Below are 24,709 nucleotides of genomic sequence, written 5' to 3'. Positions count from 1 at the left end.
GGGAAATCACTCTTAATATATCTGACCATTCGTCTTTTTCTATATTCCTTATGACTTGGGAACATTGCGTTCTGCATTTCAGAAAATATTTCATCAAATATTTATGAACTAAGATGTTATGATGTATATGAAGGAGATGACACCCTTTGCATGATGAGACATCTCCACATCCTCTATTACTGGAATCTTATAATGTACCATAGGCATTATCTTCCCTTGGGAACCTATTGTATTTCACATTTGTAGATACTGATAAAAATTGGCTTAGGCATAGAGAACTCATCCTGTAGCTATTGAAATTACTTTAAAGAATCATTACTGTACAGTTTAGAAACTGCCAGAAACCCTGTTGTTCCATTCTGCCCCAGGTCCATTTCCTCATACAAAGAATTTGTCCAGATTTGGTGTAAAAGAAGTAAATCCATTTATCCCCATAAGATCCTTGACCTCCAAATTTTATCTATCAATTGCAAAGTAGGAGTGCCATCCTGAGTGTGAAAAGCCTTTTTCTCAAGATTCTCTAATAGGTCTGCCTCTCCCACACATGTGCTTTAAAACTGATAACCAGGGTGAATCATTTTGTCCCCAACTCACAAAATGTTGTACTGTGCAGCTAAATATTATAGCCACGGATTGAGGGTACCTATGTCTTTCTCATCAATTGGACATTGTTATGTTTCTGTTTGTAGTCTAGGGTTTTTATCCTCTCTAAAAATACTGCACACCAGTAAATTATTAAGTACATCTAATGATTGGAGCATCTGAATCATCTTTATAAGATTGGTGCCACAGGCTAAATGAAGTTAACACTGTGGTGGAACTACTGCCACGTGGCTGCTATGGGGCCCAGGCAGGAGGGAAGCCCTGTCGAGGCCCCATGAATCAAAGACAACTGGAAGGCTCCCCGCTGGCAGAATACAATAGCTCAGCGGGAAGGATTCCCCAATCCACATGGAATGTGTGGATGGGGATATCGGCTCATTTTTTTCATTCAACCCGCTAGTGGCTAGATCTCCAGGTGAAATAAAGGCTTATTATCCAGCTTCAGGGAAAAAAACTAATGTTAATTCCACCCAAACTTAACTACTTAACCGTCATGTTACTCCCATATTAATGCTGTAACCTGTAACATGGTGACATCCCCCCCATCTTAATTTTGAACTCTGCAAATTCGGAGATCTATGAATGGAGAGTCTAGAATTCTCATCTGCTACCATAGCAGAGGAATTTTTAGTTCTCAGTGGAACACAAGTGTGGTGACATTATCACACTCGTAGTTCATTGATACTTCCTCTAGCTCCATAACTGAAGGTTTCTACCTCCGTACAGACGTGGGGCTGGAGGAATAGTCAGTAAGAGCCTGTTTATTTCACTAATGATCCACTGATCACGGTTCCAATGCTTTACGGCCTTCAAGGTAATAAATTTATAAATGTTTTTTCATTTATTGTTTGTTTATTTATTAATTTTTTTAAGGTAGAATATGCCTTTAATATTTATTCATATTCACCAGGTGCCTGTCTTTTTATAACTATAATGTGGCTAATGTACCAAAAGTGTTCTAACAGGGATATATCTTGCTGATCATAGCAACCACTTATCTTCTTTCTTTTCTAAAGGTGGGAATAAGGAAAACAAGAAATTTTGAGGACTGCTTGATTTGGGCAACAGGAAATGTTCCTGTAAGAATACTTGATACATCAGCTGCACTGGGGTCTAGTTATCATTGTTTTCACCCAAGATTCAAATATTTTTCATTGAGCCTAATGTTAAAAATTAGTGAAAGCTGTGTGAATCTGGGTAAAAACATTGATCACTTGATTCCACTGTGTTTTGAGTGCAAAAAAAAACAACAACTTTACAACATAGAAAGAACAAAGGAGAACAATACAACAGAAAGTAAATAATGACTTGCAAATACAACTTTTATTTTTTATTCCCTATTTTCCAGTGGTATTTATTCAGGCGAATAAGAATCTAAAGGTATTTCGATTATCGCATGATGAATTCTTGCATCAGAGCATACAGTTTACCAAGAAAATAAATATAGCAACCATTTAACTGTAAATTGAAATCTGTCTAAATTTTAGGCAATGAATTTGCCTTCAAAACAAGTGAAATGCCCATGTGGCAGCAGCAGCTTCTACTGTGTAAAAGGCTGAAGTAGATCACGTAGCTGTCTCCAGATGTTCAGCAATTGTAGGGAGCGCGAGTGCTGAGTATGACCTTGGATTTGTTTTACCTTCTACAATATAAAAAGAAAAATACAGCTATAAGAAGGAGATAGTGGGATCTAAGCAATATGCATGGTATTCTGCTATAAAATAGCCTGAACATAAGCTTTCTTAAACAGCTACAACTTCATACTATTAGGAACCAAAGGAAGTCCTCCAATCCATTGTCCAGCTGCTATCATTTTCTTCACTGGCTGTGCATAACCATGCAATCTATTCAAATTTATACAAAATATAGTGAAGGCTCAAACTTCTCTTCGAATGTATCAAAAATATAAAATATTATAAAAATAAACTCTAATAAGTAAGAGAGCCCCTAAGCAAACTCCAGCCAATCCTGTATTTCTATTTTTTTGTGGGATGAGTAGGGTTCAATAGTTTGAAGGGTCTTTACCGTGGTCCATCACACTAGTGAAATTTGCCCTCCTTGCAGGAATAATTGTGGCAGGCAATGAGCTTGACTTTTCTGTCCAGCTACTGTTTTCACCAGCCATATGAATAATACATTAGAAAAGCAAGTCACAGAAATATTATATCCTGCATCCCTTGGCTGTTACTTTGGAATATTTACAGGCTAGATCTCCAGTTAGATCTCCATTCTTCTCCCAAATAAAAGTTGAAAAAGAGATGGTTCCCAACCTCAGCTCTCAAGGACTTTTCCCTAGATAAAATAGCTGTCATAAATAGTAAGCCATTGACAATGATTTAAAGCAGGGGTACTGGAGGACTGAGATTGGGAACCAATGGTGTAATCCTACGTAGTGGCCTAAAAGCCTGCTGTCTTCCCCCAAAATGGGGAAATGTACTTAAGGTAGAATGGCTGACATTTCCTTAATAAGTAGTTAAATTATGTTGCAGACTTTCATATAAAAATGCTTGGCTGTCTCTAATTTTTGAGTCAATAACCCTGAAAAAACATGTAACAAGCAAAGCTCAAATTTCCAATTTGTGCACACTGTTTCTGCCGTCAGTCGCACTGGTACGACTTCAGATATGACATGCGATTTACAAATCGTACCTGAAGTAGCATCTAATGTGTTTTTTATGGCATTGTCTTAATAGGTACAATTTCAAGTAGTGCAATTTGAGAAATAGTTCATGTATTACTTATTTAGGACTTCAGCATGATTTCACTGCCATAGACTAGAATGTAAATTGTGCTGCAAATCGTATCTGTGTCTATATCAGCACTACATGTCAAGGGTTCAAAAAGTCATCACTGAATCATGACAGTCAGGAGACTGATTGTTTCAGGAGAGGCCAGAGATGGCAGCCTACATCTTTCCTTGCAAAAATTTTCCTGTAAATTGTATGATTTGTAGCTATATTATAGCATTAACAGTAGGTTTCCGTCTAAGCTTACCGTATTTCTGATGATCTTCTGGTAAGCAGTGTCTTTTTGGTGACATTCTGTTTTGTTTATCTTTGCATCTTTTCAGACTTGCTGATTTTCTTTTACCTATTTTAAGATAGTATTTAAAGATATGCATGAACTTTTTTTTTTCTATAGTATATAGGGTATATATAGCCTTCCATGATGCACCGAACACCAGCCAGAGCATTGTCATTTAAGGGAAGGATGACATGATCAACTCTGTTCATGCTCTTACACTGTATCTTACAGGATTAGGACTGATGAGCAAAAGAATAGACAGAAAAGGAGGGAAGGTGAGTATAATTGGGCTGGGGTGGGCTGGGGTGGGATTTTAAGTGACTCTCAGGCAAAGCACTTGCTCATCAATGTTCAGCATTCATAGTAACATTTCTAGAGAAGGGTTGAAGAATAATTCACAGACTATTCCTCAAAAAGTATTGGTCAGTGGCAAGTGTATAACTATAGGAATACCAGAACATGCGACTGCTGTGGGGCCCACAAGCAGACTATATAGTTATATATAGTAGGTAGGCAGCAAAAGCATACTTTGATTAAATTAATTATACAGTTTTAGAAACTCTATATTGTTACTATGAAAGCAAACAGCATTTTTACTATTTGAGAGATTGCCTTTAAGATGTAAAACCTTTTAAAGGCTTTGCTAGAAGGCCTATCATACACAGTTATGCCTTTGGCCATTGGCATCTAACATGACACAGTCACACAGTCTTACCAAATACAGCCAGACAGGGTGACTGTCATCTCATGTTTATGGATAAATTACAAAGGTGATGCTGAGACAGTTTTAATATACAATATAGCTGGAAAAATAGGAACATTTAGCAAGCTGGAATAATTCTTTATGACGCAAGTCTGCCTGCAATAAAATATTTCATTTTCGATGAATGTCTGCAAAGTTTAATCCTCTTGTGGGTTAAGGGCTAAGGACTGAATATAGAAAGCATTTTAACAGCCAAAGGTTTGTAAAATAACAAGCATATTCTTGTGATCCGAGCACCCCTGCTTTGTTATACAGTTGCATAATGTACGAAGGGCGACTTTCCAGAGAATGCATTTCTGCAGACTTCATGCACCTCTCCACATACTCTTTGGACTTTGGAATGAACCACACTAACAATACTTATTCATTTAACACTACTTATTTTTTTTAACAATTACTTTTAATTATAGGACTAACTATGTACTGTCTTCATTTACCTCTCAACTTACAAAGGAGGCTCTTACTCTGATTTTAAAGTGGACCTTTCATGGCCCATTGGCATCACAGCGCTGCGCCAGCACACATGCTTTATGCCACAGGTAATGCAAGTTTCATTAAAGCAGCCTAATAATTGGAATTGGCTGCACCAAAACACACCAAAAAGGTAAATGTAGCACTGAAATGCACATCAGTCCATCTGCAAGGTGCGTATTCAGAATGAATAGCACCATATCGCATCCACTCATAAAGTGTGCTTATGGTAATGAATAGGTCTTTAGTGGCTTTACATATCTGCATAAATTCCTCACATTTTACAATATATAGTAACGGTATACTTTAAAAAAAAAAATCTGTACCTCTGGTCATTAAAAAGCTGTCTTTTAACTCCAGACAAGTGACTGTCAAGGCTGAGATCATGTCATCAATCTGCTATAGGTAAAATAAGCATTTCCTCTCATCCAGTGATCAGACTTCAACACTGTAACTATGTAGGGAATCACAAGATAAAATACTGTATGGGGGAGCTAATCTGCAGATGAACACAGCTAAGAACTGTATAGAATCTACATGATTGTGTCATCTCTGCTCCAGCATCTCAGTCCAAGAAGTAGATGCTAATATTTATTGGTGCCTAGGAAAAATAGCTCAGTACTTTTGCAGAAGAAACAGATGAAGATATTTTAAAGGGTTCTAACTGTTACCTTAACACATTACTTTGCATGGATGCACTTAACATGACAAACTATATCTGATGCTAGGTCAACTTTAAAGGCTAAGTTCATCTTTTTCAGAAAATAGCCTATGCAGTCAAGGGGCCTTAGTAGATATGATAAATGTGTGCAGCTTTGTAAAATGATCATTAAATGTATTGTTTTACCCGCAGACCCCCTCAGAAGCCTGGCTAGAAAAACTTGTATTATTGGAATATATTAAGGAATACACTAAAAGGAGTAGTTGTATATTTTAAGAAGCAATAGTTAACAGCTCAAACACATAGAACTTTGTGGCTTTCACCATCATTCTTCTTTCACCATTAAATGAGTCATTGACCTGGAGCATGTAGCTAGTGAAGATGGGACACCTCCCCTAATTGTTTTGTATTTAAACAGTTAAGCAAAGATCAGGACAAAGGTCCAGAAAGACATGTCAGCAATGACAGTTTCTCTATTTCTATCCTAAGAGTATTCCTTTACACAGTAAAGTATTTTTACTTACAAAATATAGTTGGAACAGTTGTCTTCTCCTTTAATACTTTGCAGGCAATAAATATAAAACCACCTACAACAACAAGTGGGATCAAAGACAGCCAAATGATGCCAAGGGTCCCTTTATAGTCTATATATGAATGGAAAAAAATGTATGACAGAAATATTGAAAAAGGTAAAAGATAAAAAATAATCACTTAAATAACATAGAAACAAGAAAAAAATGATCTGGAACATACACCATGGCTCACCTCCATCCCGGTTTATACATATAAAGACAAAAAAAAGTGGTCATGGGACTTTAAATGAGGTGGCTCACAGACTAGGCACAACTAGGATACAATTGATAATTTATTATAAATTCATGATATACAAAAATACATGAAAAAATATGTAATATAATAATTATACGACTTTTTGCATAAATATATTACATATTTTTTACGTATTTTTGTATATCATGAATTTATAATAAATGATCAATTGTATCCTAGTTGTGCCTAGTCTGTTAATTGAGAAGAAGAAGGGCGGGACTTTGAATGAGGTCATGACTAAATTACCATCAAGTACCTCCATCCCTAAGTATAATAGTGCAAGGAGGGGGGGTCGGGACTTTAAATGAGGCATTGGCTGCAACCAGATAGAATAAATTATACTAGTATTTAATTAACAGGTATATATAAATGAATTCATATCAAATAAATCATGAATATGTAACATACCATAAATATACATAACCGTACATATAATAATTCCCATTGACACAATTAATCCTCCCTTGTTCCACATGGGCAATGTATAAAAAAGTATAAAATCAATAATTTTCCTGAAAAACCCCAATGAGTAACCAGATGATATGAGTATGGGTGACGTCACATCTAGGAAAGCTCTACGCGTTTCATGGAACCCTCCAGTCCACTCATCAGGAGAAATGCGGGGTACGTATAGTTGCATCTTGAAAATACATAACCAGAAGACTAAGCCATAAGTGGAGTGGAGAAATGGGGTGAAAATGGAAAAATAACAAAAATGAGAAGGCAAAAACACAATGAATGTTCCCCCACTGTACCTTGCAAAACAGCCCTGTGTGCCAGTCCCATGGGTATGGAGCCGAGGACAAGGTGGAGGCATCTAAACGGGAGCTGAGGTAGTGGTCCAACAGCAAAGAGGTCGGCACATACAGCAGTGGGCAAGCATATGTGAAAAGAAAAGACCTAAAATACCAAGAAAAAGTAAAATAAAATAAATTAGATAAAAAAGTAGGATAATAGATCCAGGGATTAGAAAGGGTGGGGAAACTGGTGTGGATTTGAAATATGTATATAGTGAGGCCGAAGGCCCAAAGGGATGTCAGAAATAGTAAGGCTAGGTGCATAAATATATAGTAAATAGGTGCATAAGAATGGTGACAAATGATCGTTACCATAATATGAAGTAAAATAGGTATAAGCACCAGAGAAAGCCTAGAATAGCCCAATGAAGGGAAACAGTGACAACAGGTGATGGCTACAATCATTGCAAGAAACATGAAACCACGTGCATGTGCTTGCAGGTGAGTAGAAAGCAAAAAGTGGAAAGAAGCTGCTTCCCAAGGTATATGTACCCCGCTGGAAATTCCACACCAACATCACGCAAGGTGTGAAGAGGTAACAAAGGGCGCCAAACTGAGCTGGACCGCTCCGGAATAGGCGTCCAAGTCCTCAATGCAGATGGAGAAAGCGTCCGTCAGTGCACGGCACTTCGGTGACGTCACGCGCACCGCACGCATAGCGTGGTGTCGATGTGCGTCAGGTGTCCACCCCCACCACCCAACAGGGGGGAAGGGGAGGAACCCAAACACGCATCGCAGCTTCCGGCAATGACAGAACCACCAATAGTCATCAGATCCCAAAGCCCACGGGGCAGGGGCAATCCAACCAGCGCACAGTGGGTAGGTGCAGACATGTGCAAGCCTTACCTTTTTGTTATTTTTCCATTTTCACCCCATTTCTCCCCTCCACTTATGGCTTAGTCTTCTGGTTATGTATTTTCCAGATGCAACTAGACGTACCCCGCATTTCTCCTGATGAGTGGAGGGTTCCACGAAACGCGTAGAGCTTTCCTAGATGCGACGTCACCATAACTCATATCATCTGGATACCCATTGGGGTTTTTCAGGAAAATGATTGATTTTATACTTTTTTTATATATTGCCCATGTGGAACCAGGGAGGATTAATTGTGTCAATGGGAATTATTATATATATGGTTATGTATATTTATGGTATGTTACATATTCATGATTTATTTGATATGAATGAATTTATATATACCTGTTAATTAAATACTATTATAATTTATTCTATCTGGTTGCAGCCAATGCCTCATTTAAAGTCCCGACCCCCCTCCTTGAACAGTTTTGCCTAATCTGTGACCCACCTCATTTAAAGTCCCATGCCCCCTTTTTTGTCTTTAAACACTTAAATAACATAAACATTTTAAAACAATAATAAAAAAAATAAAAAAACATTTACCAAACCAATACCATTATATTTTCCTGTTTACATATTACATTCACAATGACCACTGTACATAAGCGGATGGGCTGTGAAGAATGATAAATAGGCTGCTCCTTGTACCCACATCAACCTGCGACAGGCAGAGGGATATCACAGAGAGAAACACACAAACACTGCTACATACAGGTTTTCTAAATCAGTTACTTATTTCAAAATCTGTTAGGTCGTTTAATCAAGCCAAAATTAACAACCAAATAATTATCAGTTAATATAATGTGTAATCATGTAAATAACAAAACAATTTTCCATACAGTACATGTATACCCCTTATAGACCATTTAAAAATGTCAATGCATACCCCTTATAGACCATTTTTAAATTTTCTTTTTGAGTAATTTTATTCAGCAATAGCTTTGTCACAACTTATGATTCCAAAATAACACATATATATTTTTCAGTACAGACATGGCTTTTGTCATTGATGAGTTGCAAAAAACAATTTAACTTCTATGCAATCTACGCAATCTACAGGCAGATGTAACAAAACATATGCTTTTGTTTTGTTTTGTTTTGGCCAGTGATAGGTTTAAAACAACTATTAATTCTGAAGTGCAAACTCTATTTTATACTTTTCTAACCAATAATGGCTTTACAATGGTATTAAAAAAACTAAAAGTACAAAAAAAATCAGCTAAAAAATAATACTTAATAGGAGAAGAGGAGCGCATTCATTAATCGAGGATGATTCTGTTTAAGGGGTAAAATCTAAAAAAAAATTATTTGAAAAAAAAATTACTTGTAATTTTGTTACAATATATTTATCTGTGATGGCTGCATACACTGTTTGTAGACAATGTCAGAGCAACAGCAGCAGCTTCTAGAATGCAGAGCAAGACTCCGCTGTAAAAATGATAACAATGTAGGTCTCAACACTTACATTATCAGGACAGTCGTGGTGATGAAAAAGATCCAGAGTTTACTTTGGAGCTGGGTATTACAGTTATTACTAAAGTGTAATTAAACCGACATCATAAAAAACTATTAATAAATGTCATATTACTTGCTGTTCATAGTCACTCAGTCCCTATGAGATTTGTTTTCTGCATTCTGCAAAAAACCTGGTTGATCCCTCTGTTCTCTATCTCCCCCTTCTGTTCATGTCCCCAGATTAGCTAGGGAATTTTCAACTGTGGTGGCAACTCTGCACATGCTCAGTTTCAGTGAATTTCTATGCTGAGCATTTCCTCCCTATCACATCGGGGCAGCCCATGTGACTATAGAGTCACACATGTGGGCATATACACAATGGTAAATAATAGCCCACTCCCTCCCTCCTCCTCCATACCCACTAATCAGCTAAACACAATGGGGCAGGATATTACATGTAGATTAATAGTGGCTTCACCTCCCTCTTATTCTAAAACACCAGCTGTAGGGGCGTGACACAGCCTGTGACTGGCAGAAACCCAGCCACACCATGTTATTTCCACAGAATAATAAAGATTTGATTTCAAATATATATTTGTATGACGATTTAAAACAGTTTATTGATATTATTTATTTATTTTTACTCGGTATTCCAAAGGCTGTTTTTTTTTTTTTGAACATGTGACCAGCGGCAGAGGACTAGAAACTCCTCCTGCTCATGTTTCCCAGCAGACAGGCTGGGAAAGAGCTTGGTCATGTGACACCTGTATATTTATTAGGAAAAAGGTTTTTAGATGTTTTTTTTTATTAAAATAAATTACATTGCCATCATCCACATACAGAAATAGAAGGGGCAATATAAAATAAACAGTGTGTGTTTAGTATCACTAGCTACTGTGGTTCCTGCTCATGAAAAGGGACTGCAAAAACATGCAAATGGGTAAAGTAGACTTATATTTTTTTTATAGAGCCTTAACACAGAACTGTAATGCCCCAACAAAAAAAAATATTCTAATTATCTTTTGAATCATACAATGTGCAGTGATGAAGTATTTACAGTGATAAAAGTTATCATTTACTGCAAAGGGTTGAAGCCCTGAGAGGTTTGTTAGAGAACCTTAGTGAACAAACAGCATCATGAAGGCCAAGTTGTTGAGAAGTTTAAAGCAGGGTTAGGTTATAAAAAAATATCTCAAGCTTTGAACATCTCATGGAGCACTGTTCAATCCATCACCCAAAAATGGAAAGAGTATGGCACAACTGCAAACCTACCAAGACATGGCTGTCCACCTAAACTGACAGGCCAGGCAAGGTGAGGATTAATCAGAGAAGAAGCCAAGAGGCCCATGGTAACTCTGGAGGAGCTGCAGAGATCCACAGCTCAGGTGGGAGAATCTGTCCACAGGACAACTATTAGTCATGCACTCCACAAATCTGGCCTTTATGGAAGAGTGGCAAGAAGAAAGCCATTGTTGAAAGAAAGTCATAAGAAGTCCCGTTTGCAGTTTGCTAGAAGCAATGTGGGGGACACAGCAAATGTGGAAGATGGTGCTCTGGTCAGATGAAACCACAATTTAACTTTTAGGCCTAAAAGCAAAATGCTATGTGTGGTGGAAAACTAACACTGCACGTCACCCTGAACACACCATCCCCACTATGAGACATGGTGGTGGCAGCATCATGTTGTGGGGATGCTTTTCTTCAGCAGGAACAGGAAAGCTGGTCAGAGTTGATGGGAAGATGGATGGAGCCAAATACAGGGCAATCTTAGAAGAAAACCTGTTATGCCGCGTACACACGGTCGGACTTTACGGCGGACTTTGCCCGGCGGATTTTTCGACGTACTTTCCGACGGACTTTGTGAATGAACGGACTTGCCTACACACAATCCACCAAAGTCCGTCGAATTCGTACGTGATGACGTACGACCGGACTAAAACAAGGAAGTTCATAGCCAGTAGCCAATAGCTGCCCTAGCGTGCCTTTTTGTCCGTCGAACTAGCATACAGACGAGCGGACTTTTCGACCGGACTCGATTTCAACGGATACATTTTAAACAAGTTTAAAATCTAAGTCCGTCCAACTTTTGAGAAAACAAAGTCCGCTGGAGCCCACACACATCGAATTGTCCGACGAAATCCAGTCCGCCGGGCAAAGTCCGCCGTAAAGTCCGCTCGTGTGTACGCGGCATTAGAGTCTGCAAAAGACTTGAGACTGGGTGGAGGTTCACCTTCCAGCAGGACAATGACCCTAAACATACAGCCAGAGCTACAATGGAATGGTTTAGATCAAAGCATATTCATGTGTTAGAATGGCCCAGTCAAAGTCCAGACCTATGTCCAATTGAGAATCTGTGGCAAGACTTGAAAATTGCTGCCCACAGACGCTCCCCATCCGATCTGACAGAGCTTGAGCTATTTTGCATATAAGAATGGGCAAAAATGTCACTCTCTTGTGTGCAAAGCTGGTAGAGACATACCCCAAAAAAAACTTGCAGTTGTAGTTGCAGTGAAAGGTGGCTCTACAAAGTATTGACTTAGGGGGGCTGAAAACAAATGCACGCCACATTTTTCAGATATTTATTTGTAGAAAATGTTGAAAATCATTTATCATTTTCCTTCCACTTCACAAGTATGTGCCACTTTGTTTTGGTCTATCACATAAAATTCCAACAAAATGCATTTAAGTTTTTGGCTGTAACATGACAAAATGTGGAAAATTTCAGGGGGTATGAATACTTTTTCAAGGCACTGTATATGCGTTACACGGTTGGCATAAGGTGAAAAATGGACCCAAACCCAACTCAAGACTCCTTGGTGTGATCTTTGCAGATCTTTGAGAAAGAAGAACTTCACTTTAAAAGCAGCTAGAAAGGTCAAGAATTGTATGATTTAAAGTTTAAAAGTATAAAAAAAAAAAAAAAAAAAACAAGTTTAAAAGTATGAATACAGGACACTTAGTAAAGTGAGACTAATATGAATTTGTGACATATTGTACATTGTTATATTAATTATTTTTATTGTTTCATAAAGTCATCATCTGTACTTACATGGAACCTGACGTTCAAAATTTAGTGATATATTAATAAAGTCATCATGAGTCTTCATTCCTTCATTTTTAAAATCCATATCATCAATAATCCCATCAGGTCCTGTAGTATTTTTAACATGGATCTCAAAGGAGAATGGTAGAGATGGATCTCTGTCCTCTATATTCACCAGTGTGAAGTGTGACTCTTCTTTTGCGTAAACACGATATTTTCCACTAACCTCCAGCGAGAAATAAGTTGTGTTTTCTGTGCCAACAAATATGAAAAATATATTGTTCATGCTTACTACATTTTGGACTATTTAAAATGCACACAGCATTCAGCCAGGTATTTCATTTCCTGCACTGTAGGGGGTCACTTAAGCTAGCTTTGTCCTCTGAGGAACTATCCTTGTTTAGATCACTCTTCAGAGAGCATTTGACAGGTGGTGAGGAGGTGTCCTCACCACCCGTTTGAACCCCTTGAAGCCCACACTAGTCTAGTGCATTGCATGCAGTTGTGGGGCGGCTGCAGTGAGGCCCATTTACTTAAAAGTCAAAAGTCACAGGGGGTATAATTCATGCCACAAAAGGTGTACAACCCCTGCTACTGCTTTTGCAGCCAAAGGGGGTAGTGGTTGAGAGGTGGACAAAGCGCAGCTCAGCTGTGGGGTTTTCCTACCCAAACACTAGTGTGAACAAGCCCTAAGGGATGGTGTAGACGAAATTTTAGGTTGTGTCAATGGGTAAGTGCAGTTTGCTTTCAAGTGCATTCATCTTGCATATGAGACACTTTTGAGCTCATTCAATGTTAACTGACAGGCACACTTACCTCTAAGCTGCATCAACCTGCTTCAACCCAGATAGCAAGCAATTGAGCTGCAAGTTTGAAATTGACTTTCTAAATTATTGCTAGACTTAACAGGCTTCACAAGTTTGTTGCACAATTGCAGAAAGTCCGCATTGCATGACTCCAGATCAACTTTCTTTGCAAACATTCTGCAAGTCTGCTGCAAGTTCTGGTTCAGTTATGTTGTGCAATAGTCATCCCACCACAGCATACTTGCCAACTGTCCCGGATTTCCCAGGACATTCCCGGGACTTGGACGGCATTCCCGAATTTCTGGTGTCCCGGGAAATGTACAGAGAAATCCGGTTCTTCGCCGCTGCCGCTAGAGGTCCGCGGCCGGCAGAGACAATGTCTCCGCCGGCCACCATTTTGATGAAGTTCAGCAAGACGGCTGGGGGGGGCTAGACGGAGCTCCTGCGTCGCCGCCCACCCTCCGCCCCGCTCCGCCTCACCCCGCCTCGCCCCTTTCCATATCAGACTGGCAGCGGGGCAGGGGGGGTAGGCGGAACGGGGCGGAGGGTGGGTGGCGATGCAGGAGCTCCATCTAGCCCCCCCCAGCCGTCTTCCTGTCTGATATGAAAAGGGGCAGGGGTTCTAGCCATGCTGCGGACAACACTGCTAGGACACCCTGGGGGGGCGCACCGCTGTGGGACTCCTGATGTGAGGGGGGGCTCCTTTGGGGACACACACCTGATGCAAGGGGGGCTCCACTGGGGACACCTGATGTGAGGGGGGGTCCACTGGGGACACCTGATGTGAGGGGGGTTCACTGGGGACACCTGATGTGAGGGGGGGTCCACTGGGGACACCTGATGTGAGGGGGGGTTTGCCGGGGACACCTGATGCAAGGGGGGCTCCGCTGGGGACACCTAATGTGAGGGGGAGCTCCACTGGGGACACCTGATGTGAGGGGGAGCTCCGCCGGGGACACCTGATGTGAGGGGGGGCTCCGCCGGGGACACCTGATGTGAGGGGGAGCTCCGCCGGGGCCTCCTGATGTGAGCAGGAGCTCCGCCGGGGACACCTGATGTGAGGGGGGCTCCGCCGGGGACACCTGATGTGAGGGGGGCTCCGCCGGGGACACCTGATGTGAGGGGGGGCTCCGCCTGGGACACCTGATGTGAGGGGGGGCTCCGCCGGGGACACCTGATGTGAGGGGGGCTCCGCCGGGGACACCTGATGTGAGGGGGGCTCCGCCGGGGACACCTGATGTGAGGGGGGGCTCCGCCTGGGACACCTGATGTGAGGGGGGGCTCCGCCGGGGACACCTGATGTGAGGGGGGCTCCACCGGGGACACCTGATGTGAGGGGGGGCTCCGCCGGGGACACCTGATGTGAGGGGGAGCTCCGCCGGGGACACCTGATGTGAGGGGGGCTCCGCTGGGGACATCTGATGTAAGGGGGGCTCCACTGGGGGCACCTGATGTGAGGGGGAGCTCCGCCGGGGACACCTGATGTGAGGGGGGGCTCTGCTGGGGACATCTGATGTAAGGGGGGCTCCGCTGGGGGCAACTGATGCAAGGATGGACTCTGCTGGGACATTTGACGCAAGGACGGATGGCTGGTGGCAGGCGACACGCTCAGGGATCCCACTGATTCTGCATTATGGTGAGTTGAATGATTTCATTTTATATTACAATGTAATAATAGAAATATTGCACTTCAATCATCCTGACACCATAACAACCATGGTGCCGGGATAATTGAAGTGTTAACACCAGGTGTTTGGAGTATCTTTACCTGCTGATTGTTAAACTTTCTAGAATACACATATTTTTATTGTGTAGGATCTGGAGCTGCTGTCCCGCTATTTCCCTCTCCCCCTCTAATCCCTCTCCCCCTCTCCCCCTCCCTCCCTCTCTCCCACTCCATCCCTCATTCATCTCAGACTCTAACCACACCCTCTTGAGCCATGGCCATTTAAGCCACGCCCACTATGCTGCGTAAACCACGCCCATTTTTCCCGCGGCGCGCTTGTATATTTTCCCTAAGACATGCCTACAAACGAATGCCACGCCCCCTAATTATTGTACGGCTCCGCCTACAGCCATAAAAGTGTCCCACATTTTTTTTTTACAATGTTGGCAGCTATGCCACAGGGGTCACTGTGACCTGCAGAGCTCTTGCTGTAGACTCACCACTGCAACTTTGCTCTTGCTAGGGACTTGTCCCACAAATTTGCTACAAATTGGAAAAGTGTCAACTAGAACTTGTGCTTCAAGTGCTCTGCAAGTGTACAACTTGCCAGTAAAAATGTTCAGCAAGTTAATAGACTTACAATTGAACACAGCCACAAATTTGTGACAAGTTATCCTTACTATCTGGGAAGCCATTTTTGCATTAACTTGTATAGAGAGAAAAGCAGCCCCACATCTGGATTTCCAGGTTCCATGTGGTTTGGCTCATGCATAGTTACATTGATCCAAGCTGAAACAATGTAACTATGCAAAAACAACTATACCTGTAATTTAGCTTTACGCTAGCACATAAGGGGTTCTGTTTGGTAGCTATGGATTACTGATCCTAAGAATTAGCACTCTTTATTGATAAGGGCCATGTGTATTATTGCACACTGCACAGTTTATGGAGAATGACTTAGTCTGGTATTGCTTTTTCAGTGCATTAACAAACTCAACACCTGATGCCTACCTGGTATCTTCATATCTTGAAATACAGAATGAATGTGTCTTTGTTGTACACAGAGGTATAGGGTAGTGTTAATATATATACTGAAATTTACAGTATATACCATATTATTTTGTATGTTAACAGTCTCTTGAACATATTTAGTGTTGTTTTCTTGTGTAGGACATATTATAGACTTGGATACCACTGTGGAAAGGTAGGCGGACTCTTCAAAGCAGACAAGAATACAGGATAAGTACACGGTGTTACCTGAAAAAAAAAGGAAATGGATTTATTTAACGTTTTGCTTCTTTTCCTCATCATTTATCAAGATTTGAAATCAATTTCATTTGATAATATGACACAATTGCGTGTGTTTTTATGACTTATGCTATATTTACAAATTCATCTTCAAAGCTTTCATAAATGCCCCTTTTAATTTGCACACAAAATCTGTCCATGTCAAAGAAGTGTGTTCAAACAATACAAAACTATTTATAACTTTGCCATTGTGTAGGAATAAGCAAAGTCAAGCCAAGTACAACCTGCTCCTCCTCTCCTCCTCCGAATCCCTGGCTTATTTGGCTTCTCTGTGGGCCAAAGACAAAGGAATTTAAGATTAAAGCCTAGTACACACCACTAGTTTTGGGCTGAACAAAAAAAACTGACAGCTCAGGTTGGAGCCGCTGTACTAACAGACCAATGTTAGTACAGTGATCTCCCCTGTTGTTCTACTGTGTTCTTGCAAGTGGGAGACCCGCTCCCCCCCATCAGAACACTTCGGTCATCACTCATAGCCACAGCGCCATCAGCCATCGAAGTCGGTCAAAATATAAACAACAAATTTTCAGCGTAGATATAAATTAATAAAATTTGAACACACATAGTATTGCTAGCTGACACTTAAGGATAATCCAAAAAGCCTCGATAGATAATAAAACAAAATATAGTGCAACGCAATAAATTAATAGTCCATATAAAATTATCGAGTGTTGAAAATTCCTGTGTGAGAGCAAACAAAGAGTGCCTCCTTATGTTCAATGATGGATGACAGACAAGATGGTAAAGTGGTGATTACAGCCCATCCATCACAGATATTCAAGCCTCTCACCTCACAGACTCGACCTGTAAAAGGTCACACAGCCTTTGACCCACACCTGGGGTACCGATCACATACGATCCAGCTGATAATCTCTCCAGACATGAGGACAAAGAAAAAGAATCTAGTGCTCTCCGTTTTACAGGTTTATTTTCGATAAAAAAAGAGAAATCCTACTCACAAATATAGCACTCCAGCTGAGTGCAGGCAAATGAACATTGTACAATTACTGGTCTCTAACCAGGAAGATGGCAGCGGGTGACGTCAGACGTGACTCCTCCCCCCGTACACGTTACGTCCGTGAGCGGGACTTCTTCAGCGCGGGTTCAAATTCACGTCGACGACCCGCTCGTATATGTACTACCAGGCAGAGCGGCGCAACCGCAATCAATGTCCTGCCGATGATCCAGTGCAAGGGGAGCCGAATGATGAAAGATCAAACTAATAATAATTCTCTGAGTTTAAAACAATGAAACCTATGTCATTCCTGCTAAAGGCAGAAATATGCAAGGGTGACACAAACCTCATTACATAATTATCTTAAAAAAGATGACAAAAAAATCGACGACATTCTAATTTCAAAATTTAAAGGGAAAGAACCCTTATTAAAGATGCACGCTACTAAAAAATAACCAAACATTAAAAAATTGACAAAGTAAAAACTAATGATACATTAGACGTCAATCCATGGCCATCTTCCATAATCAGAAAAGATACAATAATACAAAATACATTAAAAAAATCTAACTATATGTAAAACAAAATCAATCAAAAAATGAAACTACCTATTAGAAATGAAACAATTAAGGTCAAACGCTACATTTAAGCCAGCAGGCGTCATAACCTTAGTTTCGTAGATCCAAAAAGATTCACGACGACTTAACTGGCAAATGTAGTTACCTCCTCGTCAATGTCTAGAAATGTTCTCTATTCCCCAAAACTTCAAATACTTTGGGTCATGATGGTGGAACATTCTGAAATGTCTAGATACGCTGTGTGTTTTAAGGCCTTTCTTGATGTTATTGATATGCTCACCCACACATACATGTAAAGCCCTTGAGCTTCTCCCAATGTATTGCAGGCCACAATCGCATACTAACATATAAACTACACTCACTGTCGTGCAGGTGATAAGATCCTTAATTTGATACTGTTTATGTGTGACTGACAAACTAAAAACTTTTAGTTTTTTTATGTTATTTTTAGCATTTTTACAAGTCGCACATCTGCCGCAAGCATAAAATCCTGATAAGAAATTAAAAAACTTGCTCTCCATAATTCTAGGCAGGTCAATAACTCCAGGAGCAAGACTATCTCTGAAAGAAGGTGCCTTACGGTAGATACATTCGTGACAACTAGGAAGCAATGGACCTAAGATGCGATCATATTTCAAAATAGGTCAATGCCTAGCTACAATCTTTTTAAACTATTTATACTGTATACTGTAATCCATTATCATCTTAAATTGATTAGTGGCAACATTCCCATTTTTTATTTTATCAGCTACAATGGTACTCCTATCAGTGACTCTGGCCCTCTCAATTTCCTTGGTGATAGCAGAGTGTGCATAACCCAGGTCTGAACCTGGTGGCCAAAACGTGAGACTGGGACAGAAATTCCTCCTCCGACGAACAATTCCGTTGGAGTCTGATTATTATTATTATTATTATTATTATTATTATACTGTTCTCTGGGTATATTACACAGCCACATACGATGGTGACAGCTATTCAAAGGGATGTAATCATTGCAGTCAGTGGATTTAAAGTGATTCCTAGTATGAAAACTGTTATCTTTCTTAAATATCTCTAAATCCACAAAAGTAATTTGCTGTGTATCAATAGTCCAAGTGAGTTTAATATTCTTGGTGTTTCTATTCAGTTTATTCATGAATAAATCTAGACTAGACAGGTCACCCTCCCATATCATCACTAAATCATCAATGTACCTCCTATAGCAGATCAATTGTGGAGGGCGATCGCAAAAGACTACCTCTTCCTCCCAGTGGGCCATACATAAATTGGCCACACTGGGAGCAAAACGAGTGCCCATCGCCACGCCTCTGGTCTGCAAGAAGTATTGCCTATCAAACCAAAAGTAATTGTTAAGTAAACAGAACTTAAGACTGTTTAATAGAAACTTGGTATGTTTTCTAGTGAGATCAGCACCAACCAGTGCCCATTCCACTGAAACCAAGGCAACGTCATGATCAATAATAGTATATAATGATCCCCCATCAGTTATCAATATACTAGTGGGAGTACAAATGAGGGTATCCAATGTCTCAATGCTTTGTTTAGTATCTCTCAAGTATGCTTCCATTTTTGTGACCAGAGGCTGGAGAAAAAGTCTATATATTGACCTAACCACGCCGTTACTGAATCAATTCCATTGACTATTGGATGGCCGGGAGGCTGTTCTATACTTTTGTTTAATTTAGGCAAAAAATATGTGATTGGCGTTCTACAGAACAAAGGATCTAAATATAATGCCTCTTTAGGACTTAAAATCCCCTTATTTTTACCCCTCTCTATCCGGAAATGAAGTGCCTCCTTGAATTTAAACATGGGGTCACTACTCAGTACTTGATATGTGTCTCGATCATTCAATATTGTCTAGGTTCAGACAGAAAGGTTATGCACACTCTGCTATCACCAAGGAAATTAAGAGGGCCAGAGTCACTGATAGGAGTACCATTGTAGCTGATAAAATAAAAAATAGGAATGTTGCCACTAATCAATTTAAGATGATAATGGATTACAGTATACAGTATAAAATGTTTGAAAAGGATGTAGCTAGGCATTGACCTATTTTGAAATATAATCGCATCTTAGGTCCATTGCTTCCTAGTTGTCTCAAATGTATCTACCATAAGGCACCTTCTTTCAGAGATAGTCTTGCTCCTGGAGTTATTGACCTGTCTAGAATTACGGAGAGCAAGTCATTTAATTTCTTATCAGGATTTTATGCATGCGGCAGATGTGCGACTTGTAAAAAATGCTAAAAATAACATAAAAAACTAAAAGTTTTTAGTTTGTCAGTCACACATAAACAGTTTTAAATTAAGGATCTTATCACCTGCACAACAGTGGGTGTAGTTTATGTTAGAATGCGATTGTAGCCTACAGTACATTGGGAGAAGCTCCAGGGCCTTACATGTACGTGTGGGTGAGCATATCAAGAAAGGCCTTAAAACACACAGCGTATCTAGACATTTCAGAATGTGCCACCATCCTGACCCAAAGCATTTGAAGTTTTGGGGAATAGAGAAGGTTTCTAGACATCGACAAGGAGGTAACTACATTTGCTAGTTAAGTCGTCATGAATCTTTTTGGATTTACGAAACTAAGGTTATGACGCCTGCTGGCTTGAATATAGAGTTTGATATTAATTGGTTCATTTCTAATAGCTACTTTCATTTTTTGATTGATTTTGTTTTAAATATAATTTGAAATTTTTTATGTATTTTTGTATTATTGTATCTTTTCTGATTTTTTGTCATCTTTTTTAAGATCATTATGTAATGAGGTTTGTGTCACCCTTGCATATTTCTGGCTTTAGCAGGAGTGACATAGGTTTCACTGTTTTAGAGAATTATTATTAGTTTGATCTTTCATCGTTCGGCTCCCCTTGATTCGTTGATTGATGGTTGCCATGGTAGTACATATACAAGCGGGCCGTTGATGTGAATCCAAACCCACGCTGAAGAAGTCCTGCCCACGGATGTAATGTGTATGGGGGGAGCAGTCACGTCTGACATCACCCGCGGCCTCCCTCTTCTAACCCCACACAATTATAAATTAAAAATTCTGCCAGTACCTTATGATTCAAAAGTTACACCAGCCTTTTCCAAATATTAGTCAGTTATGCACCATTGTATCATCAAAATCTCTTGCGATGTCTAACCAGTACCTGTAATGTTATCATTCATTTATTCATTCAATTTGGCACATATTTGTTCACTACATATACTAACAAGCGACACTCTGGCAACCAAAAGCATCAGCTGTACTTGCCAACACCTCCACTTTACTTTGCATATTTACCCTTCCTGCTGCTGGACCTCTATGGCATTTACTTTTTTTTTGCTATTCACAACTGCCATCCAAGACATACAGAAGCTGGTCAAAACACGATTTTATCCAAAATTGCACCTAGAGTGTGCAATTCAGTTTTCTGTCTTCAATTCCTTTAATCCTTTCAATTTCCTTTTAGTGACTGGTAGGGTTGCCAACTGTCAGTAAATTTAGGGACAGTTTGTAAAAATCAGTAATTTATTTGTTTGTGGCTGAAAATTTGACATACTTTGTTGACTTTTTAAATGTAAATCAGTCAAGCAATTTGTTATTGGTATTGTCAGTGTTTTTATATTGTGTTACATAGTGACATAGTAGGCGAGGTTGAAAAAAGACACAAGTCCATCAAGTCCAACCTGTGTGTGTGATTTTATGTCAGTATTACATTGTATATCCCTGTATGTTGTGCTTGTTCAGGTGCCTATCTAATAGTTTTTTAAATTATCAATGCTCCCCGCTGAAACCATCGCCTGTGGAAGAAAATTACACATCCTAACCGCTATTACAGTAAAGAACCCTCTATGCAGTTAAGGTTAAACCACTTTTCTTCTAATTTTAGTGAATGGTCACGTGTCTTTAATAAATTCCCTTTTGCGGAAAAGCTTTATCCCTATTGTGGGGTCACCAGTACGGTATTTGTACATTGAAATCATATCCCCTCTCAAGCGTCTCTTCTCCAGAGAGAACAAGTTCAGTGCTCGTAACCTTTCCTCATAACTAATATACTCCAGACCCTTTATTAGTTTTGTTGCCCTTCTCTGGACTCTCTCCAGTTTCAGCACATCCTTCCTGAGGACTGGTGCCCAGAACTGGACAGCATACTCCAGGTGCGGCCGGACCAGAGTTGTGTAGAGTGGGAGAATTATCGTTTCATCTCTGGAGTTAATCCTCTTTTTAATTCATGCCAATATTCTGTTTGTTTTGGTTTCAGCAGCTTGGCATTGCACGGCATTGCTGACCCTGTCATCTACTAGGACCCCCAGGTCCTTTTCCATCCTAGCTTATTCCAGAGGTTCCCCCCTAGCGAGTAGATTGCATTCATATTTTTGCAACCCAAATGCATTATTTTACATTTTTCTACATTAAACCTCATTTGCCATGTAGTTGCCCACCCCATTAATTTGTTCAGATCTTCTTGCTAGGTTCCCACATCCTGCGTAGAAGTTATTGCCCTGCTTAGCTTAGTATCGTCCGCAAATACAGAAATTGAGCTATTTATCCCATCCTCCAGGTCGTTTATGAATAAATTAAATAGGATTGGTCCCAGGACTTCCCACCCCTGACTATTCTGAGTACTCCCCCTTTATCACTACCCTCTGAACTCGCCCCTGTAGTCAGTTTTCAATCCATATACTCACCCTATGGTCCATGCCAATGGACCTTACTTTGTACAGTAAACCTTTATGGGGAACTGTATCAAATGCTTTTGCAAAATCCAGATACACCACATCTACGGGCCTTCCTTTATCTAGATGGCAGCTCACCTCCTCATAGAAGGATAATAGATTGGTTTGGCAAGAACAATTCTTCATGAATCCATGCTGATTATGATAACATTCTCATTACCAAAATCTTGTATATAGTTCCTTATCATCCCCTCCAAGAGCTTGCATACAATTGATGTTAGGCTAACTGGTCTGTAATTCCCAGGGATGTATATTGGTCCTTTTTTAAATATTGGTGCTACATTGGCTTTTCTCCAATCAGCTGGTACCATTCCAGTCAATAGACTGTCAGTAAAAATTAGGAACAATGGTCTGGCAATTACTTGACTGATTTCCTTAAGGACCCTCGGGTGCAAGCCATTTGGTCCTGGTGACTTACTAATGTTGAGTTTTTCAAGTCATTTCAAATTCTGTCCTCTGTTAGCCATGATGGTGCTTCCTGTGACATGTTATGAGGATAAACATTGCAGTTTTGGTTACTGAATCCCCCCGATTCCCTTGTGAAGACTGAGGAGAAGAATAAATTCAATATCTTCGCCATCTCTCCATCCTTAGTAACCAGATTCACTTCATTATTCTTTATGGGACTAATATGATCTGACCTCCCTTTCTTACTATTTATGTACTTGAAGAATTTCTTGGGATTTTGCTTTTATATGCATTTTTACGTTGGTCATTAAGCCACCCAGGACTTTTATTAGCTCTTTTACATTTATTTCCCATTGGGATGCACTAGCTAATGCCCCTATTTAATATGCTCCTAAAGCATACCCATTTTTCCTCCGTGTTCTTTGTTCCTAAGATTTTATTCCAATTATTATCTTCTAGCAAGGATCGTAGTTTAGGGAAGTTGGCTCTTTTGAAATTCAGTGTCTTTGTATTCCCCTTATGTTTCCTACTGTTTATACTGTTTCAAAATCGATTGTCTTAGTTTGTAATAGGAGTTCTGGCTTTTCAGGTTGTCAGTAAAAAAAAATGTGCTCTGTCAGGAAATTTTCTAGGTTTTATGAGTAAAAAATGCTGCAGGTGATTGGTAACACTGGTGACTGATATTCTCCATTTTGGGACAACAGCTAAGCCATAGATGCAATACAGTTATTTACACATGACCCATAATTATCCTAAAGGTTTCTGTGCAAGAACACTTTTTGGTTGCCCAAGGACAAGCTCTTTAAAAAGTATGAAACCTAGACTTTGCACTAGCTTGAAACTTCATTATTTTGTCACTTTGTCACATGCAGTCCAAATGGTGTTAAAAAGCAAACTAGCAAAGTATTCTGAAAATCTCATTGCTAGTCTGCAGGGAGTGAAAGAAGTGCTTTTTCCTTGATGTCACCTTAATTTTTCTCCTGCTTCTTGTCTGCCCTGAAAATGAGCAGTGATCAAGTCTACATGACCAAGAGAGGAAGTTTTAGTACCCTCCTGACCGATATCCTTATAGGTGGGCCCCTAAGAACAAGAGGGCCCTTGTGAAGCTGCATAATCTGCACAAATAGTTTGTACACTTCTGCTATGCAGGTACCACAACATGACAAGATAGCCCGTACCACATGGCACAACGGGGCAAGGTGGTCCTGGTGAGTAGACTGACCAAATGTCTGCAGCATGTTAGTGAATAATGCAAACTAATAAGATGACAATGTATACATTCAGTTTTTGTTTTTAAGCAAATACAGAGAAATGTTTAACTTACCCTCAGTAGTTGTGAACCATTCAGGAATACAGACAATACAAAGTAAAATGATTCCTAAGAAGATTTTGAGCAGAGGAGATGTTGCCATTACCATATGCACGTGTAACTGTGTAACATTCTGAACTTCTCGTTCCCCACTGCACAGTCTTTAGTCATTTCCTTACCGAGAACAAGCTCTTTATTTTTGTGTTCTGATCACAATTAGCAACAGAAAAAAGCCACGAGTTTTTGAAGGGGAAGTAAAGATCAGATACAAGTTGTTAGCACGTGAAACAGTCATGCATGTTCAGTTATTCATCTCTGTTATCTTTATCGTTATAAATCTTCCTGCATTTTTATATTGCACTTAATTCTTTATAATACTGACCAAAAAAGTATTCTTGGGCATCAAATGAAAGACATGTTTAAAAGAGGACCTTGTCTCTTGAAATGAA

General features: G+C 39.9%; 1 protein-coding gene across 2 annotated transcripts; it reads right to left on the bottom strand.

Moving 5' to 3' along the window:
- Positions 1 to 1,903: 1,903 nt before the first annotated feature.
- Positions 1,904 to 24,453, bottom strand: TMEM156 (transmembrane protein 156). 2 transcript variants are annotated; one of them, XM_073608775.1, is made up of 6 exons: positions 24,276 to 24,450; positions 15,987 to 16,232; positions 12,510 to 12,755; positions 6,047 to 6,166; positions 3,598 to 3,693; positions 1,912 to 2,245 (listed from the first exon to the last, which is right to left on the bottom strand). In XM_073608775.1, the coding sequence occupies exons 1-6, from the start codon at positions 24,367 to 24,369 to the stop codon at positions 2,169 to 2,171; spliced, it is 879 nt and encodes a 292-aa protein (XP_073464876.1). In that variant the 5' UTR covers positions 24,370 to 24,450; the 3' UTR covers positions 1,912 to 2,168. The 2 variants fall into 2 exon arrangements, with proteins under 2 accessions (XP_073464887.1, XP_073464876.1); XM_073608786.1 differs by lacking the exon at positions 6,047 to 6,166 and having other exon boundaries at positions 1,904 to 2,245; positions 24,276 to 24,453.
- Between the last annotated feature and the right edge of the window lie 256 nt (positions 24,454 to 24,709).

This window comes from Aquarana catesbeiana, linkage group LG01, assembly GCF_042186555.1.
Source record: "Aquarana catesbeiana isolate 2022-GZ linkage group LG01, ASM4218655v1, whole genome shotgun sequence".
NCBI lineage: Eukaryota > Metazoa > Chordata > Amphibia > Anura > Ranidae > Aquarana > Aquarana catesbeiana.
This window is presented reverse-complemented; position numbering and strand designations above follow the sequence as displayed.

Bases quoted from the DNA above. Each gene is read 5' to 3' on its own strand.
- TMEM156 (XM_073608775.1), bottom strand. From the start codon at position 24,369: ATGGTAATGGCAACATCTCCTCTGCTCAAAATCTTCTTAGGAATCATT. The intron at 6,167-12,509 runs GTAAGTACAGAT...ATTCATATATAG, and splicing joins TTTTGAACGTCAGGTTCCAT to ACTATAAAGGGACCCTTGGC. The intron at 2,246-3,597 runs GTAAGCTTAGAC...TTTATATTGTAG, and splicing joins AGAAGATCATCAGAAATACG to AAGGTAAAACAAATCCAAGG.